The 19,699-nt window shown below is 35.2% G+C and overlaps 1 protein-coding gene across 3 annotated transcripts in view; it reads right to left on the bottom strand.

Moving 5' to 3' along the window:
- RPS6KA3 (ribosomal protein S6 kinase A3) overlaps positions 1–19,699 on the bottom strand; it is a 74,029-nt gene that overhangs the window by 6,807 nt on the left and 47,523 nt on the right. For 2 of the 3 annotated variants that reach the window (XM_015634703.3, XM_015634721.3), the window contains 10 exons: positions 17,464–17,534; positions 13,094–13,182; positions 12,763–12,827; positions 12,563–12,665; positions 12,269–12,393; positions 10,393–10,518; positions 8,848–8,937; positions 4,324–4,482; positions 739–900; positions 468–544 (listed from right to left, as the gene is read on the bottom strand). In XM_015634703.3, the coding sequence (XP_015490189.1) occupies positions 468–544; positions 739–900; positions 4,324–4,482; positions 8,848–8,937; positions 10,393–10,518; positions 12,269–12,393; positions 12,563–12,665; positions 12,763–12,827; positions 13,094–13,182; positions 17,464–17,534 (1,067 nt within the window). The remainder of the gene's footprint in view (positions 1–467; positions 545–738; positions 901–4,323; positions 4,483–8,847; positions 8,938–10,392; positions 10,519–12,268; positions 12,394–12,562; positions 12,666–12,762; positions 12,828–13,093; positions 13,183–17,463; positions 17,535–19,699) is intronic. The other variant, XM_015634712.3, reaches the window with a different exon arrangement.

The following is a 19,699-nucleotide window of genomic DNA, read 5'->3' as shown; positions in this document are numbered from 1 at the left end:
TATTTTAGACTTTCGGTACTGTAGTTAAATTCATCTTTTATACAATTCATTTCTGTTGCATATACAAATGCCTTTCTATTGCATTTACTATATTCTAACTACATCACTTCAAACATTCAGTGGCTGGATTTTGCACAGAAACATGCTTTAATGCATTGCAATTGTATTTGCAACATATATTCTCTTCAACATATGTGCTGCTTAACCTATCCTTTAATTTTCACATGAAACAATTCTTAGTGCAAAATCACCTTTAAGCAAAAATTAAAAGTCTAAAATAGAGGAGACAATAGAAACAAAGAATTTTTCACACCAGTCCCTGCAAACTTGGATTTTACTAAAGGCAAAGCATATTCTCAACCCTCAAGTTGAGATTAATCAGTGCTTTGATAGAAACAGCTGCAACAGTGGGCCTACATTTATTACTGGTTTGGTATTCTACAGCAAAGCAAATGAATCACCCTTACCCAGTAAGCATTGTATAAAGTAAAACACCGAGGCTCCATATGTCACATGCAGCATCATAACCTTGCCTCTTTAAAACCTGAGGGAGACAAATATTTTTCTGAAAAAAATGCTTAGAAATGCTTACATTATGCTATAAAAATGGTAAAATTTCAAATTTTTACTGTTTACAGAGTGATTCTACTTGTTACACAAGAACAAAAAAAACCACAGTAGCTAGCAAAAAAATCCCAGTAAAATACATCAAGGCATATAAACTAGCCTGGGTTTTACCTCTGGTGCAACAAAATTTGCTGTGTAACATGGAGTCATCAAAAGACCATTTTCTGCTCGCAGTTGTTTTGCAAAGCCAAAGTCACAGATTCGAATTGATTCTGGATTACCAGATTCATCAACATAAAGAATATTGCTAGGCTTCAGGTCTCTGTGAACAACCTAAAAAAAACCCAAAAACCATTAAATGCAATAAGCTAAACACATGAAAAGCTTTTTATTATTATTAGAAATTCTGCTACTGAATTTTAAGTCTCCCAGTAGTGTGCTCAGTTTCCAGAGTTCCAGCTTCCACCATCAGCTGCAGTGTTTTGATGCTCCATGGTGTCTGCAGCATGAGAATTCTAACTATAAAACCCCTTCCAGACATCCCCACCCCCCCAAAGTTATTTGTACAGACAGTTCCAGATGTCTCTTCTGAGGGTTGAATAATTTATTCCTTTTTAACATGCATTACTACCAGGCTCTTTAAATCAGAACCTTTGGCTACTAATATCTTTTGGAATTGGGGCACCCATAGCTGCTGATGTACCACCTTGCTACTGTATAACCACACACTGCTGGAGTAACTCTGTATTCAATTCTCTTCATTCTGAAAGTCTGAATTTATCTCAGAAAAACACTTAAAGCCTGATTAAGAAGAAATATCAATAATAAAAAAAAACCCCAATGAAGTATCAAAGAGGTGTTCCCCAACTATCAAAAAAAGCCCGTACTGGTTCCAAGTGGCTGCTTTTGCAGGGGCTCGAGATGAAAAATGCTTGACAATACTGGAGAAACTACCAAAGTTCTGGCAGAATTTTAGCTATTTTATAACAAGCCTTAACAAAACCCAGAATGCACAAGGGCAGTCTTTGAAATCAGATGACCTGCTACATTTTCTTCACAAAAGAAGTTAGCCTAGAGCCTTCAGACACTTTGCTCTCTGTAAAGAAGAGGGTATACACCATTTTAAGACAGCAGAGTAGATCTAAGTGTCCTCCTTTAAATATTGAAGAGGAACATGAGGGGCTTATCTTCCTTGTTGTTCTGTGTGTTTTATTAATATTAAACACAGCTTTTCAGGTTAAATTTAAACATAAGAGATTGTGAAATATTTCATAGAAGTAATCACATTAGAACAAAAAGACACCCCCAGACTCCAGCAAGTAAGTCCAGAAATCAGAAGCTCAACACACACATCCAGACCTAGCAGGGTTTCAGGAAAGCAATACGAGACCAAGGAGTGCAGGAGTCATACACATTGCAAAGCCATTTAACACATTAAGTCTATTTAGTAGAGACTTCTCCAGCATGCAAATCCTGTGCAATTCTCAGATTTAACAAACCAAGTACTTAAAATTATGGAAATAAACACCTTGTAATTTTAAATATACAAATGATATTAAATAATTTGACTTGGAACAGTAGGTGTTAAGGGGAACATCCTGCCTTTAGATGTCAGCATACAAGAGAATCAGTTCCTGATTGCCCTTGTTTTTTACCTTTTTCTTTAATAATGAGTGAAACAACATTTACTGCTCCAAGAGGCAAATAAAAAAGAAACACCTAGTTTTATTCTTGTTGATGTTTTGGGGTTTCTTTTTGAAAGAGATTCTAAAAGGGGTAGAAAGGAAGAAGTGAGCAATGGAAGCAGCGCAGAGCTGGGGATTTGGCAGTTTCTAGAACAGTCTGCTTGACTTGTATGCTTTTTTTGGAAGAAAGAGAAGCAATGCTCAAGTAGGAGGAAGAGCAAGTGTAACCATCTAGTTCATAATAAAACTTTGCTTCCCAAGCAATCAAAATGTTTGTATCAAAGAATAATTGAAACACCTTCCTATGTTAAGCTGTTTTCCCAAAGATAAATTTCGAAAATATTAAAAAATATAATGCTTTAAAAAAAATTGCCAGATTGTTTAGATTATGTTGGAATTTTGTATAAAAATAATGTTTTATTTTAGAGCAACAGAAGAGAGCAAAATAACACGCAGGAACTTTCAGTTCTTTACTTCTTAGTGTTGTGCTTTTGACCAGCAGTCTCAATTACCTACCAGCATTCACACATCTGCTGCTCCAAGATGACGTGACACTTCTTGTTTATCTGTTTTATGATGTCTCTTGTGACGATCCTTAATTACTGTATGTTGGCCCTAATACTTAGAATGCTCTGGGTGAGTGTTGGAAGTACTGCTTACCCTGAGGATTTAATTTCTTGCTTAGGTAGTTTCTCAGTTCAAAAGTATCTTATGAACGTCCATGAGGAAACTCTTCCGGGGAAGGGTTGTGGAGACTGCACACAGATGCAGAGACTGTCAAACCATATATTACCTAATACCATATTCAAATAAGCTCCTCCAGTGTCCAAAGGAGTTTCAACAGGAAAATCCACTGAAGACATGAGGGGCTCTTCTAGAAAGGAATTAAGACTACTGAAGTGCTCACTATTTACATATATGGCCACCTTTCCTATGGAGGTGCACTTAATACAAGACTTGAAAATTTCCAAAAGCAAACATTTCAAAGTGCATGTGGTTTAATACAAGTTAAAATGCCAATATTTACAGATATCTACAGTAAAAAACCCTAAAATCCCTTACTTGATGCAAGGACACTGGGCCTCTTTTAGCCACATGTGGCAAGAATGAAGCAAGGTATGATTTGTTATTCTATTATCTGTATTTCCATACAGAAAGTATCAAGGTTTTATCATAATTACCATGGGTACTGCTGGCCAAGGACTCTAATCTGTGCACACAGGCTCAAATAAAAACACACACATGAGCAACTGACTGAAATGATGAATCACAGAATGATATACTTGATAACTGTAAGTGTTCTGAAATAACAGCTTCCAGACATGACAGTGTGTATTGCTATTTGTTACTTAAAATAATTTGAGCACTATATGTTTCAAAGGATCTTTTCTTGGGTAACAACATACTCTATATGTTGCTTGACTTTTTCCTTGCACCCTTATTTTCTGCTTTTCCTCCATCCTCTTTTTCTTGTTTACTTAAAAATGCAACACAACTTGTCTTTCTTGCCATGCAATTATCACACTGTCCTTCTCTATATTTGAACTACTTCCTCTGTCTCCAAATTAATTTCCCTAAGTGTTAATTTTCTGTGTCCTACAAGTTCCTGACCCTATGGCACAGGAGTTACATGTCATAAACCATGTTCTTCAAAATCAAGAAGTCAAAGGAATTACAAGTATGACACGTGGAAAATAAATTTTTAGGGTATATCTCAGGATGAGACTGAAATTAGATTAGGTTCCATGGCTATGCAACAACGCTGGTCCTAGCACTCCTTCCTGGACTTTCTTCCCCTCATAACTCTGTTAGTAATTATCTGCATATTCCACAGAACTGCTGACAGACTGCATGAAGAACAACAGAAACAGTTGCATCATCTCAGTTATCTGAACATATACAGAGCTGATAAGGAAAGTTTTGATTTCAACACAAATTCCTGCTGCAATGTAATTGTTTACCAAAAACCACTTAATTACCACGCAGAAGAACGTGTCAAGATACAAGTAAATGCTTCTGAAAGAGAAGAATATCAATAGCTATGAACATTTTGTCTGAGATGAAAACTTACCCCTTGTGCGTGGAGATATTCAACCGTTTTTGTTATTGTGAACAGAACAGCACTAGCTTCTCGTTCTGAGAAAAATTTTTGCCTGAGAATTTTATCCAGCAGTTCTCCTCCTTTCATAAGTTCTGTTACTACATACACATATTTTCCATCATCATACACCTGCAAAAAGTACACAAAAATTGAAACTTAAAAATATTTATTCTCTGCTGTCTTCCTGTGAAACACAGAGACAGTGCAGGTGCCTCCACAAGCTGTTTTCTTCAATTGTTTTCCCTGTACTTCACAACCCACACCCTATACAAATGTTCTTCATCTTCAGAAGTGAACACAAAACCTTTACAAAAAGGCAACACTGTACCAAAATAATATAGAAATACTGGCATTGAAGTGTTTAAAGATAAAAAAGGATAAATAACAAGTAGTTTCCCACACACAGTTTCACTAAAACAAAGTAAACTAGACGTGAGAAATTAAGTAGTAAAAAATGGAAACTAGTCTAATTAAGGCAAAACCAGAGCTAATTCAAGCAGCAATTATTGCACCAAATAAAAATATAAACAGAGATCATTCCAGCAGTCAAATAATAAGGAAAAAAATTAATCCAAGTTTACCTCAAATAGCCTCTGTGAACAGTGAACACAAAGTCGCTATGACAAAAACCTAAAACTTACACATTATTCTGCATACAAAACCTATACCAAAATCTAAAAGTAATAAAATATGCATATTTTATTCCTTACTTTTAGTTATGGAAAATGGCTTAATTTTTGCACGGATTTTATAGTCCTGGTAAGTATTAGAGAATTCTTTACATTCTCACCAGAGGGCACTACAGACTGAGTGATACCAAAACACATTTTAAGGTACTTACACTTCAGCATTTAATTTCAGTTGCACTTTCACAGGATCATAGAATGGTTCAGGCTGAAAGAGCCCTTTAAGATCATCGAGTCCTAACCTTCCTCCCTCCATAGGCAGGGCATGTTTCACTAGATTAGGCTGCTCAAAGCCCCATCCAACCTGGCCTGGGAGTTCCAACTTAATCCAGAAACAATTCCTGCTTTAGGGAAACCTTTTACAGGCTGTTCCCTTTAATCTTTTCAACCTACTTTCATGGTGATGTTGCAATTGTTGTTTTCAGTAAAATGTGTGAAATAAAAACAACTTGTCTTTAAGTAGAAACAATTATCAAAATTACTGTAAAATAAATGTAGGGATAGATACCAGCTAAGTAACAGAAAACGAGAATAAAAAAAGGTTTTCTTTCCAATTCCCTGGTGTTAAGCTACTTGGGAAAAACACACTAATAAAGTTCTAAGCATCAAAATTTTCGTTCTCCTAACAATATTAAAAAGATTTATTTTCTCACCAAATAAAGAAAAAGAAAAAAAAAAAAAGAATGTTAAATAATTCTGTGGGCCTTACAAGCTTATGATCTTAAGGAGATGAAGACATGATGGGTTTCTGTGTTCTCATTTAACAGGAATTTTTTCCCCATGAAATATAAATAACTGAGAATGTGTTTGCATTAAGACTTTAAATATTTCACAATATTCAAAAGCAGAATTATCTAATTCTAGATACTAAACTGGCTATTTTTTTGATAGGCATTCTTTCTCTAATCCTGGTATAACATAAGATGATCAGCTTATTTTATTTGACATGACAGAGCATACACATCTCAGGATTGCAGAATTCAAGCAAAATTTGCATTTGGTTACTATTTTATCTGCTGGTCCTATCTGTCAGCCAAAAAACCCCACAGATAATTCGCCCTAAACAAACCAATCCCATTTGCACCAATTCCTGTAATGGTATTAGCAACTTAAGTTGTTTTTGAATTAATACTGACAAAGTTTTCTTCACAGATGCACAGTATCATGCTAAAATCACAAATGTGATACTACTTTTTAAAATTATCTCTGAGCACAAGGCACAGGTAAGTCAGTAAGTCTTCTTTATTAGGTAAAGTGGAAGAAACTATAGTAAGAAACAGATGTAGGCATATGAACAAAATATAATGCAATGGAGAAAGAAATCAAGGGTTTTGTCAAGGGAAGTAAGATTTTACAGACATATTATGAGGTATTTTGAAATCATAAATAAGCACTTGGACAGGGAGACTGGATAGCCTGTATTCAGGTTGCTAAAATGTTTCTGAAAAGATTCTTCAGGCCATGCTTTAAATAACTTTTGTCCTGCTTTCAAAACAGGACAAAAGTTCTGTTACAGAACAGTAACTATTACATAAAAAGGGTAAAATACTTATAATGGTCTGGCACAGGAAGTTTCTAGGTAATGTTTTGTTGGAAGCTGTGTGCTTCCTCCCTTCTTACACTGTTTCCTAGGCATCCACTAAGGGCCTCTTGTCAGAGGCAGGATATTGGATAAGAAGGACATCTGATTTAGCACAATATAGCTCCTTTTGTTTATATACTGTGTAACTGAAAAAGACCACTGATAACAATCAGAAGGAAAACCCCCAGAGGACTGTGCACTGCAGAAAGAATTTGGTCTCTTGAATATCCATTGTTTCAATCCAAACACCTTCAGAATTAAATTACATAAAAAAGCTGAAGAAGAATGAAAACTTCCATCTTAAGCAAAATTCAAATATTACTGCATTTCTTCTTGAAACAGAAGAAAAGAAAGATTATTTCTTGCAGAATAATAATTTCCAAAGCAGACACTTAAATGCTGAAATATTTTATTTTGACACTTTATATTATAAACATTTAAGTTTTGATGTGGAACTAAATGTAAAATTGAACACATCAGCAATGAGTTTTATTTTTATAATGGTACATGGTGCTCTAGAGTTTGAGACCCGAAGGCAAAATACTCCTTATCTTCTCAGAAAGCTGTAATAGCACACCACTATAATGTGGGATATGCAAGCAATCTGCCCCATGGGTCTGTATTAGGACAAGAAAAACTTAATGTTGAATTCTTACAGATTTCTACATGATTCTACTTTATATGAATTCTATGTCTCTTCTTACACTGGATATCCTTCCTTAATTTCTGCTTGGGGAACTGGTCTGAAGCAGAAGTGAGTGAGAATTACAGCCTTTCTTCCTTTGTGGGTTTAAGGCTTTTTTTTGGTAGTCTTCTATTTGTGTATTGCTGTTACTGTGTATGAAAGATGGTTCCTGCTGGAAGATGACTGATGATGATAAAAGATTAATTACAAAGTAAAATAATTCAACATGTATTACAGCTGTTTAAGGCTGCCTGGATTTCTGTTCTCAAAGTAAAATATTCATCATGCTCGAGTTCAGGTAAGTGCTCACATTCTCATGTTTGTCTTCCTGCTTAAATGACATAAACTCTGTTGTGAATTAAAGTAACTCATGAGCCCAGCATGCAGCACTAAAAGCACCCCGAATGCTGATGCAGGTTCTATTCAGCACAGCTCCTTTCAAGTAGCTTTATTGTCCAATCACATGAAGCAGAACAGAAAGTGGGACTGTAATTGTGGTATCTTGCTTACAATAAGATAAGCTCCCTGGTGGGCTCCCCTGAATATCTGCCTTACTTTCTCTGTTCAAGAAAAGGCCAAACAGTATGATATCAATAAAGTGAAGATAGGTTATAGTAGATCAACTTCATGCACAGTTGTCTAGTGCTCATCTCCACAGTATTTATGAGCTGTTGTTTTAATGACTTCAAAATGTCTGACCATCTCCTTTCAGCTGAGCTCAGCTTCCTGGAAATGGTTTGCTGTTTTGCCTGAGGTTTGGTTTGGGGGACCAGAATATTTCCCTGCAGTCTAAGAAAGTCATTAAGCATATGCCTTTTAAATTTTTAATCCTCTTTAATGAATAACCAAGGAAACAAAGGCAATTTTCTTTTTGAGTTAGATCATCAGAATATACTGCTACTGCTCACTAAGCAAACCCTCTACCCTCCCAGCTTATGTTATGCCTTGCTTTTTAAGGACAAAGTGCTCCCATGGTCAGAACAAATAACACAAGGAAAAAATACCTAGACAGTGTTCATACAGAGGCCAGATAAAGATACTGGGTAAAAAAGAGTGAAAACCATGCACATGGAAAGATTTTTGTCTACTGCTAAGTAATACTTGGTACTGTCCATGAAAATTACTTTGGGTACTGTGCTAACAGTGCATCCTGTGTTATATAATAGCGTACAGTAAAATTGCTTTTGATTAATGCAGGCAAAATCAGATTCAAAGTTAACTTAGCAATCAAAAAACTTCCTTGTTTCTTGAAAAATACAGCCAACATTAAATAAATTATTCTTGTGCTAGGATTTATGAAGGATGAATGATTTGACTCCTTAAACAACAATGTACCACAATTTAAGCATCTTTAAAAGCAAACACAGAAATCCCAGTAAAAAACTAGATACTTACTGAATAAATTGCATAGGAACATTGTTTTATTTTTAAATACTGAAAAACATGAACATAAATCTAAAACATGTAGCTTGTTGTCTCTCAAATTAGAAAGCGATTCACAATTATAATACAGTAAATGATGTCTTTAAAACACTACTTACATCTTTCAGGGTAATAATATTTGGATGCTGTCCATAGCGCAGCAGGATTTCAATCTCTTCTGTTGGATCTCTTTTACTCTTGTCAATAATCTGTAACAGCATGTACAGACATAGGCATAATTCTTTCTGTGAATCTAGAGTAATGCTTTGGTATGCTTATTAGTATCAACAGTTAAGCAGTATTTGCAGTTGCAAAAGGCATGGATTATAACCAAACCCAAGTCTGTTAAACTGGAAAAGCAAGGCAAAGCAAAAAATGTTTGGAAAAATGAAAAAGTCTCTTTTGAAAACAATTTTGGAGGATAAGTGATCTGATCTCTTTGGCTGCGATAAATAATGCAAGGCTGTTCAGTAGATCATTCAGTGATGCATTATTTAATAAAACAGGAAATTCCTAATTTAACATGAGATACTTGTTGGATGATGCTAATGAGCTAATTTTCACAATGCTAATCTCAAACAAATATTTGATGCAGCAAAAGAAAGCAGGAGAAAAATAGAACAAAAAATTTTAAAAAAGTAAAGATTTCTGAGAGTAAATTCAAACACACTTTCATTATTAAAGTACATTCAGCTCTAAAGTCCACCTTGTTTAATCAAGCAAAACATTGTTTTGCCCTACTTAAATGTATTCTTGTTCTTCTCACTTTTTTCCTCTCCTGAACTGCAGAATTTCCTATAATGTCTTTTCCACTGTTGTGTTACCCCTTCATCCTTATGCCCATACTGCTACCCACCCCCTGCTAACACAGCAGACACTGATCATCTTATTCTTTTCTTCAAGATTCCTTGAGGAAAAAAATGCCCTAAGAGAGGCAATAGAAAAGTGAGTGAATCTTCACAACAAATGTTATAGCTGAGGGAATTATCAGCTATGACAGGACTTTCTTGCAGTTTCAAGAAATTACTTCAAATTGAAAACAGAAAAGCCAAATCAGTTCCTGGCCAGAACAAGAATAAAAATAAGTATTTAACTACCAAATTGAAACTGGAAGGTTTCCAGGAAGCAATCTACATACTTAATTCATCTTTGTATTTTACATAATTAAGTAGCAAGCTGTTCAATAATTCAAAAAGAGAACTGCCTCATAGTATAGGATTTAAAGACTAAAGGTTTTTTTTTCCCACTTATAAAGCCTGCTAATCCATACTCTTGCTTTCATAGTAACCATTCTGTCCCAGGTTATTACACAAAAAGACAAAAAAATCTTATCATTGCAGTTCTGGGAAATCTATTGATTTCAACTGAGAATTTAATGCTGTCAAAGAAGTGCTAGAAAGATCTATAGAATAACATAAGAACAACATTAAAAACCTTGCTGAAAGCCAGGAAGCCAAAACAGAGTTGAAGTTTATTCTGGAAGTTATACCAGACTGAAGGCTATTATGAACTCCTTACCCATTTGAGAATTTATGAATTTACTTTTACAGTTGCATAAAAAATATTTTTATATTAAAAAAAGTTAATCTCTATGTTTCTCTATGGCAAATAAAAGATGGCCAATGCTAAAATCTGAGAAGTGCTGTTTATAACAAAGTAATTACCTTTACAGCATATTCCATGTTTGAAGCTTTATGAACACATCTCTTGCAAACAGAGTAAGAGCCAACTCCAATATCTTCCTTTACTTCATATCCATCAGTAAACTGAATGCTGTTCCTGTGCAACTGCTACCAAAATAACATCATCAATTGATGAATATTCTTAATATGTAACGGATTTTTTTTTATTAAAATAACTTTTAAAAAAAATCCTAATGATTTGCTTAAAATTTTAAACTGATGACTCTACTAGGTCAAAGTGGTCTAAATCCTCAGTACCTTCTGTTCATATTAGTACAAGATAAATTATATTAGACATATTGTAAATAATGCACACTGTATTCTAGAAACGGACAACATTATTTTTCTGATTGCTGCTTTACTAATTTAAAAATACAAACTCCAAATCAAGGAAAATCAGAAGACTTCAAGATAAAATACTGATACAACAATGGTAAAGAAGTATCAATGTTTTTATTATCTGAATAGACAGAATGCCAGCTGGAAAATTCAGACATACTGAATGGAATCAGATTGGCTGGAATTGCATGGAATGGCAGTCAAAAATCCTTTCACAGAAATAAAAAGCTGAAAGGAGGACAAGTGCTCACTCTTGTAAGGGAAGGAAATGGTGTTCTAGTGCATGGAGTTTGTGCAAAGGATGCAAAGCATTTGCAGGAAACCATCTGGGTATCCTGCAGCACAGAAAAGAGGAAATAGGAGTGAGGAAGTTGTTGAGGGGCACAGAGGAAAGGCAGCAGAGAAACAGACCTTTACAAGAGAAGGAAATCATATACAAAGAGCAATAATGGCATCTACAAAACTATGTGGGAATGAAGCAGCACAGAGAAGTTTTGCAAAAACTTCTAGCAAGATACCAGGATCAGAAATAATTCTGATGCATATATCAAATCAGAAAGCTTACTGAGAATAAAAAAGTATCTAAAGTTATATTTTAAAAAAATGTTATTACACATGAAACAGTAATGTGTAGAAAACCACGTTGCAACAATTCTAGATGTAAGAGTGTTAAAGAAATACAAGGGCTATTCATGTTCTGTATAAACTGCTTTTAAAAATTTTCTCAGACATTTGCAAATCATCAGTGCAGTGAAAAATACAAATAAACCAAATCATACACCACACCATTTTATTCCTACCTATACATTAAGAAGTTTTCAACAAAATTTAGATCATGAGTTGGTTTTCATGACTCAGTAATTAGAATTATTAAAAGCAGAGAGAGGAGACAAATACAATTTCTGCAGAGGTCTCCTCCTCCAGGTGCCAGCCTCACAATTATTAATGCAGGACACTCTACTGGAGTCATTCAAATACATCAAGAAAGCTTGAGTGTGCACTGTAACACTGACTTGCATGGTACACTGAAATCCGTCTCAAAATAGCACAGAGTAGCAAATCAAGTGGCTTGGGAGGGACAGAATATGTCCTGGGTCATGGATGCCAAGATGCAGAGCAGTCCAGAACATCCAGATACTATTCACAATCATACTCTAGTGCCTCCTACTACTGCATTGCAGGAGTCAACTGACATTTTCATGTATGGGGGAAAAAAAACAATAAATCAATATATCTGTCATTCCACTCCACCTTATAGTTATGGCTTGACATTAAAGAGTTAATACAGCACAGATGGTAAAATGTTTTCATTTTAGGTTGAAGCCTATTTGGACCTGTAGCTGCTCAGTAATTAAACAGGTCCTGTACCTTCAGAGATTTTGTTTGGATAAAAATAATCTGATCTTTACTTTTCTTGTATAAAAGATGATGATGCTTTTGTCATGATACTTAATTCTGTGACAAGGAAACAATCCATCCACAAGAGACAACACTGATTTTTGTTATTAGATGTACTCACCTGGACAATTGAATGCACTCCAACTGTCTGCATTGCTTGGCTTTCATCATCTGATGCAATAGCTACAAAACTAAATCCCCGAAAAAGCTGATGTGCATTAGCACTGGGTGGAATACCAGGCGAATCTGAAAAATACATCATCTACTTACAAGCAGTTTTTAACATGTAGATATGAGCTTAAATACTGAAATTTTTGTAGCACCTTGGATTTGTAAAGACAACTATTTCTAAATGAAAGCATTCGAAATTCAAATTCTGTATTTTAAATATGTAAATTCATTCATATTTCTTTACCTTTTGGAGTTTTTGCTGTAAACTCAGGGTCAAAATAAAATGTATCTTCAGGTCTGCCAGTTGCAGGTTTAAAAGGAGGATGAATTTCTCTCCGGTACAATTTCTGAAGAGAAGGGACACATTGTAAATGGAAAAGTTATATGATACCATAAAAGACTTAACCAAGAAATTTACTGATTGAGTTTTAATTAGATACTCACATTCCAATCTATTTTGGAAAAGAATGCATGCCTCTTAATTTCTTCTACTCCATCTGGACCTGCTCCTTTTATAAGGAAGAAAAATGTCTATGAATTATTTTCTTCTTGGTCAAAGGAATAGTTAGCAAAATCATATTTCTTATTCTTTCTGCATTAATTTTAGATGCATGACTAGCAGAAATGATAATACTTTAGCGATCACTTGAAGGGCAAATTACATTCTAACTTTAAAGCCTGTTTTACATAGGAAACAGAATTCTAGTAAGTTTTTTTAATCACTGATGTTATGAATACTATGATCAAATCTAAAATATTCTGCTAAAAACTTTACCTAATCTGTTTGCTGGATTTCTTTTGAAGAGCATTCGCAGGAGACTCTGTGCTTCAAGACTCAAGAACTGGGGCATTCCAAGTTTGGCCCTAGAGAATAAAAAGAATTAATAGTATACAAACACATCTAAATAAGAATTAACTCTGCATTTCCCCTGTCCTTTGCCATTCAGCAAGTCCATACTAAATGAAGTAGCATCACTGAGAAAGTGCCTTCAGACATCAGACACAGAGCAAAAGTGCTGTCAGTCATGTAAACATGTTTGGGTTTTTAGTTAATTTTGTTTTTTTTGAGTAGTTTATTATTTTCAGTAATGACTCAGAAACTTAAGTACAGGATAAGGTAGAAAAACATGTAAAGAATAGCTAGAGGACAGCAGTTTATAAACTTGTAAATTTTCAGAATATGCTTTGATCCACTTATAGGTTCAGTTACTAGCAAATGATACCAAACAAAACATTCTGATAATTATATAATAGAAGGGCTAAGAAAAGTATTACACTATGACACACACCAAGATGACCCAGGAAACAAACTAGAATACTGAAACTGAATTAAGGCAGGACAGATCTTTCGGGATTAGCTGGTAAAAAAAAAATATAAAATAAAAAATAAAATAAAATAAAAAAAAAATCAATTCTCTTTTTCTTTTTGCCCTCCTCCCCAGTCTATTTCAAATAATACTTTCACAATTTGTCAGTAAGATTTATGTTTTTGTACTTTTATTTAATTTTGTTTTGTAATCCTTGTCATAATTTTTCCTCTCCATTTAACACTGAGCCTCCATTCTCTCTTTGTTACCAGGGCTTACTTTTTCTTGTAACTATAATAGTAAGGAGGGATATAATTCCCTCCTATTAATTACTAATTCAACCTGTAGCTTGTGTTTTTCTGTAACAGTCCATGACACAAGCTCTGTGTTTCAATCAGAACCTGATTCATCGTGCATTCCAGGTATTTGTCGATATTCAGCTCCGTGTCAACTTACAAGTAAGTGCATACGTGCTGCCACTGATTCACTATTCATTACTTTAAAACTAGAATTTACCAATTTTTCCAATCCTTTCAGCATTAAAAAGCTAGGGCAGGGAGGAGGAAAATCTGAAAAACTTTGGCTTCTTTGGGCTCTTCAGTAACATACTACAGACAGATCAAAGCCACCAATGGGGAGGAGAAATGGGCATCCAATTCTTCCTGACTGGCATGCACCACCACCTTTCACAAAATCCTGTATCAGGCACATGACAGAGAAGGAAAGCCAATTGCCAGGTCCTCAGAGTTCCTATATTATGCAATTACATGAGTGACAGCAATTTTTTTCTGACATTCCTGATGGACAATGACAAAATTCTATATGAAGGCATACCTCTTAAGCAAAGAAGAAAGATGTTTAAAAATTTAACTTTGCTGCTGTAACTTATGATTTCTTTAAGCTGCTGGTTTCCCAGTTTTAGGTAAAAGCACAAGAATAAACAAAAACTTGATAATGATGTGAGAAATAAAGAATCCCCCAAAAAATTAGTTGTAAGAAGAATGCATTTTCTGTGGATTTTTAGGAACAGAAGGTAAGAAAAGCAATATACTGTAAATATACACTATGAAAACCAGAATTCACATTCACACCTGTACATTTTCAAGTTTTATGAAAAATTTAAGGAAAAAATATACTAGGTATGTGCAAAATAAAAAGAAAACATAGACCAGAAAAAAAGTGTGAACTTATCAGAAAACACTTTAAAATATCTTCTGGTTTTCAGCTGCTTATATAAACAAAAGAAAAACACTTCTATGCAAGATAATACTCCTAAGCATAGGAAACATTAAAAGAGGGTAAAATGTCTATATATCATAGAACACTTTCTGTGCAGCTATTTGAGACCATTAACAACTGCAAAGACTAGAAGCTGAAAAAAGAAAGAAATTGGAAAGGGCATTAAGAGATACATTCTCAAATGAATTCTGGAAGTAATTACAGAATCATAGAAACCTGTAATTGCTTAAGTTGGAGAAGACCTTTAAGATTATTAAGTCTAACCATTAAGCCAGCACCACCCAGTCCACCACTAAACCATATTCCTATGTGCCACATCTTTTTAAAAAAACCTCCAGGGATGGTGACCCTGGGCAGCCTGTTCCAATGCTTTCAATGAAGAATTTTTTCCCCAATATCCATCTAAACCTCCCATAGCACAACTTGAGGTCATTTCCTCTCATCCTGTTGCTTCTTACTATGGAGAAGAGACCAACCCCCCACCTGGCTACAGTCTCCTTTCAGGTGGCTGTAGAGTGATAAGGTCTCCCCTGAGCATTCCCCAGAATAAACCCAGATCCCTCAGTGGCTCCTCGCAGGATCTGTGCTCCAGACCCTTTACTGGCTCCATTGCTCTTCTCTCCACTTCCTCTAGCACCTCAATGTCGTCACAGTGAGGAGCCCAAAACTGGGCACAGGATCTGAGGTGTGGCATCACCAGTGCTGAGTACAGGGGGATAATCACTGCCCTGGTGCTAACAGAGACCAGGCTGCCATTGGCTTCTTGGCCACCTGGGCACACCTGGCTCATGTTCAGCACTTGTTGACCAATATTCCCTGGTGCTTTTCTGCCAGGCAACTTTGCAGCCACTCTTTCCTAAGCCTGGCATGTTCCCTTAGGCTGTTGTGACCCAAGTGTAGGACCTGGCACTTAGCCCCACAGAACCTCATCCTATTAGCCTCATCCCATCGATTCAGCCTGTCCAGATCCCTCTGAAGAGCCTTCCTAACCCCCAGCAGATCCATATTCCCTCTAATCCAGGTTGGGGGCACCTGCAAACTGACTGGAGCCCATTGCCCAGTTTGTTGATAAAGATGTTAAACAGGACTGGCCCCTCGGGAACACCACTTGTGACCGGCCAAATCAGCTGGATTTCACTCCATTCAGCACTGCTCTCTGGGCTATCAATGACTATGAACATCGATTACCTGGAGAAATGCAAGGATATTCTACATGGCAGCTGAATACAGAAGATATTTATAGCAGCAGTGAAAAGACTGTTGAGGAACAGAGCAGAGTCACACGCAGGCAAAGAGAAGGAGAGAAAGATGTGACTCATGAGACACAGAAAAAAATGCATGGCTCCTGAAACGAGAGTGCAGCAGAACTATCTCAGACTAGCTTCTTGTAAATAGGAGGTGGTCAGAAGGAGTTTATGCTTGCTGTGAATAGATAGAACTTTTTAGTTAAAAGACATTGAATAATCACAACATGAAGATTTGATCTGGCATGGTGCTGAGGCAGCAGAAGAAACTAGAATCACTAAGTATATTTGCAAATAAGATGAAGAAAAAAAACAAGGGCAAAGAATAACATAACATGTATGCATTATGAAAGCAAAAACCAGGAAAAAAATAAGTGTGTCTTCTAGTGGTTTTCACATTCTAATTACATAGAGAAAAGATGAAAAAGTTCCATATATTTATTTTTCAAAACAGGTTGTTAGTGCAAAAGAAATTCCAGCTTTGATATATTGGTAGACAAGTGGTTAACAAGACTGAGAACAATGATAAACAATGAAGCAGAAAATAAATGAGAAAACTAAGATAATCTTATGAGCTTCCATGGAAAAAAATGGTATTAGTTAAAAATAGACGGAAACAGAGAAGTGAATCTATGATATGAGGAAACAGACTTGTTTGTACAGTGTTTGGCTACAGTCCCAAAAATGGGGCTGTTATGCCATAGGTTGTATTAGTTTAGAGAATATATGGGGAATTGGCAAGGAAAAAAGCAGACCTTCATTAGCAAAAACAAGAACATTAACTGCATGAAGGAAAGCAATTCCCACAATAGACCTAATGCAAAATCTATGCTGAAAATAGCAAAGGGGAAAATTGGAGCTTAGGCGAGTCATAGGAGAGTACAGAAGGGAAGAGTATTGGGGAGGCAAGTTGTTGGCAGCACCATTAATATAAAGAGGTAGGATGAGGAGCTGGTAAAATAAAGAAGGATAAGGAGTGAAAACACTTTCTCAAAAAAACTCCAAAAACCTAAAACAAAGGAAAAAAAAAACAACCCAAAAAGGAAAAAATGCACAGGTTATCAAAAAGGATAAGAAAGTTAAAAAATACTATGGAAATAAGATGGGAGAGATCATGTGGTTGGAGAAGTTGTTATTACAGATTAAAGAGCTGCTATGAAATCCTTTGTACCTAGTATGGTGGAGGAATAGTGAAGCAAATTAGATAGGCAGCAAAGGGAATTAATAATATGGAATAGGGAGTGAGGATTTACCAGTACCTTTGAAAATGAGGGAGGAGTAGAAATTAGATATTGCAGCCCGGAGGGCATCCCTGTAGAATACCTGATGAGATATATAAATAAGAGTGTACTCACTTGAGAATCATAGTCATGGTTTCTTTTCTGTCTTTCCCTTGGAAAGGTAGAGTACCAGTGAGCATTTCAAACTGTATAGAGTAAAACTTTCATCAATTACATTACCTGGACAAAATCTAATTTTTGACAAAACTACTTAGCATCTTAACCTTCCAAAATTCATGCATGTTAACAATCAAGTCTGCACAAAACAATTTCATTGTACAGTTTCAATTGCTAAGAACATTGAGCAGCCTTTGCCATTTTTAAAGCTGCAAAATATTTTCATATATTGATAACTTGCTTTACATCCTTTTATCTGAACAACTTAGACTATAATGTTCTGTGTTTCATTTCTGCCTAAAAAGTTTGTTCTAGGAAAACTTCATCTGTACAACTGTATTTTTAGTTTTAAACAAAGGGGAGAGGGTAGGAAAAAAGGTTTTCCTTTCAAAAGTTAGTGATGGTTTCTCCTCATGCAGAAATTTTTAAAAAGGTCAAAATTTTGAAAATTGGTATGTACATAGCCTTCATTGGGAAGGGGAAAAGGTTAGCTGATTGACAAAGACATGCATGATGAAAAGTGGTTACTATATGCATACAGTGGAAATAAAGCCTGAAGGAACATGGAAGAGCTACACAGTACGTGCATGCACATTCTACAGTGCCTGGCAGTAAGCAACAGACACTGCTAAAATACTGATTTGTTCTGAAAGTGACTGAGTAAAAATAGATAAATATAAAGGCACTCCTGTTGGACTGCATGCATCCCTGTGTACTGCAGAGATATCAGATCTAAGTGAGGCAGTGAAGATCTAAGTCAGGCAGCAGTCATGGCAGCCAACACTTAGGCAGAAATCTGATTTTTTTTTTTTGTTTAAAGATTGCAAGATAATTTAGTTCAATGCAATTTCATGGCATACAGTTAATGACATCAAAATTCAAATAATTATAAAGGAATCCTTTGAACAGCTAATGCAAACTTCAGTCATCCTGAACACAAGGTACCCCACTATTCCCCTCTTTTCTGGTATGACCCAAACATTCAGCCTCCTAAACATAAAAAATGTATGTGGATAACTTGGATAAATAATGTGTGACTATAGTATTTGTAGACCTACAAAAGGAGCATGAAGTTGCACTAATAGTATTCTTTAAAACACCATTTTATTGAAATAAAATTTGAATTTCTTACTGCCATCTCTTCACTAGATATACACTAGTGTGTAGATACTTTATACTCTAGATAATATTTTGAACAGATATATTAAAAAAATTAAATTTAATAATAATGCAAACACAAAAAAAGCCTACTTTTAACTTTAACACTTAAGAATTGTCAGGAAAATGTGAGAGGGATAAACCAGAACTATAAAAAGAAAAAAAAAAAAATGTTTGTGGTTTAGAAAGATCTTCACAAGGTGCACTTAAAAAATTAAAACCTTTTAAAAAAGGTAAATTTGGAGTGCTCCAATTACACTTGCATGAAATACAGGTTCTTTAGCAAGCTCCTAATTTGTCATAAAGACACATATTTGTATTAACAGCGCAACATGTGTATTCTTTGTCGCCCCTCCCTAATACTATATTCCAACATTAATAGGCCAATAAGACTTAAAGAATAAGCCAACATTAGCCTTCCCTACTTATGTTTTATTTCAGGAGAAGAGTACCTCAATGCTTCAAAAAACTTTAAATGAATGTTTTTACTTGTATGGCATTCCTTACAACTGTCACTGTTTTAAAGAACAAATTGGAATATAGTTCTCAACAATGGCTTAAGCACACTTTGTGTCTAGCAGCTCAAGAAGCCAAATGATTTGTTGAAATATTTTTAAAGTCTCCATTTCTATAGCTTCTGTTCACTCTAGTTACTGTGTACTTACACCACACCAACCATCACTTGAATTTTTGATCAGCTCAGAGATTAAGTATGAGTTAAAAGTGGATACTTACAGATTGGTTATGAAAATTACAAACTGTAAATACAAGCAACAAAAGTATGTCCTAGAAAAATTGCACTATATTTCATATACTGCTTTACAGAATTTGGTTTTTAAGGTCATATTTTTGAATTCAAAGTAGAAGCCAAAGTATTTAACATGCAGTGCACTTAAGACTGTGAAAGCCACCCCAGTCACAGCTAATATCTTACAGCAATTTTCAATTATACCACATCCACTTGATAAACACCAAATTATGTTTTCCAGCTTTATAGCTTAAAGCTGAAGTTTAATTGTGTTTGTGTTATCAACAA

Source organism: Parus major, chromosome 1 (genome assembly GCF_001522545.3).
Source record: "Parus major isolate Abel chromosome 1, Parus_major1.1, whole genome shotgun sequence".
In the NCBI taxonomy this organism is placed as follows: Eukaryota; Metazoa; Chordata; class Aves; order Passeriformes; family Paridae; genus Parus; species Parus major.
This window is presented reverse-complemented; position numbering and strand designations above follow the sequence as displayed.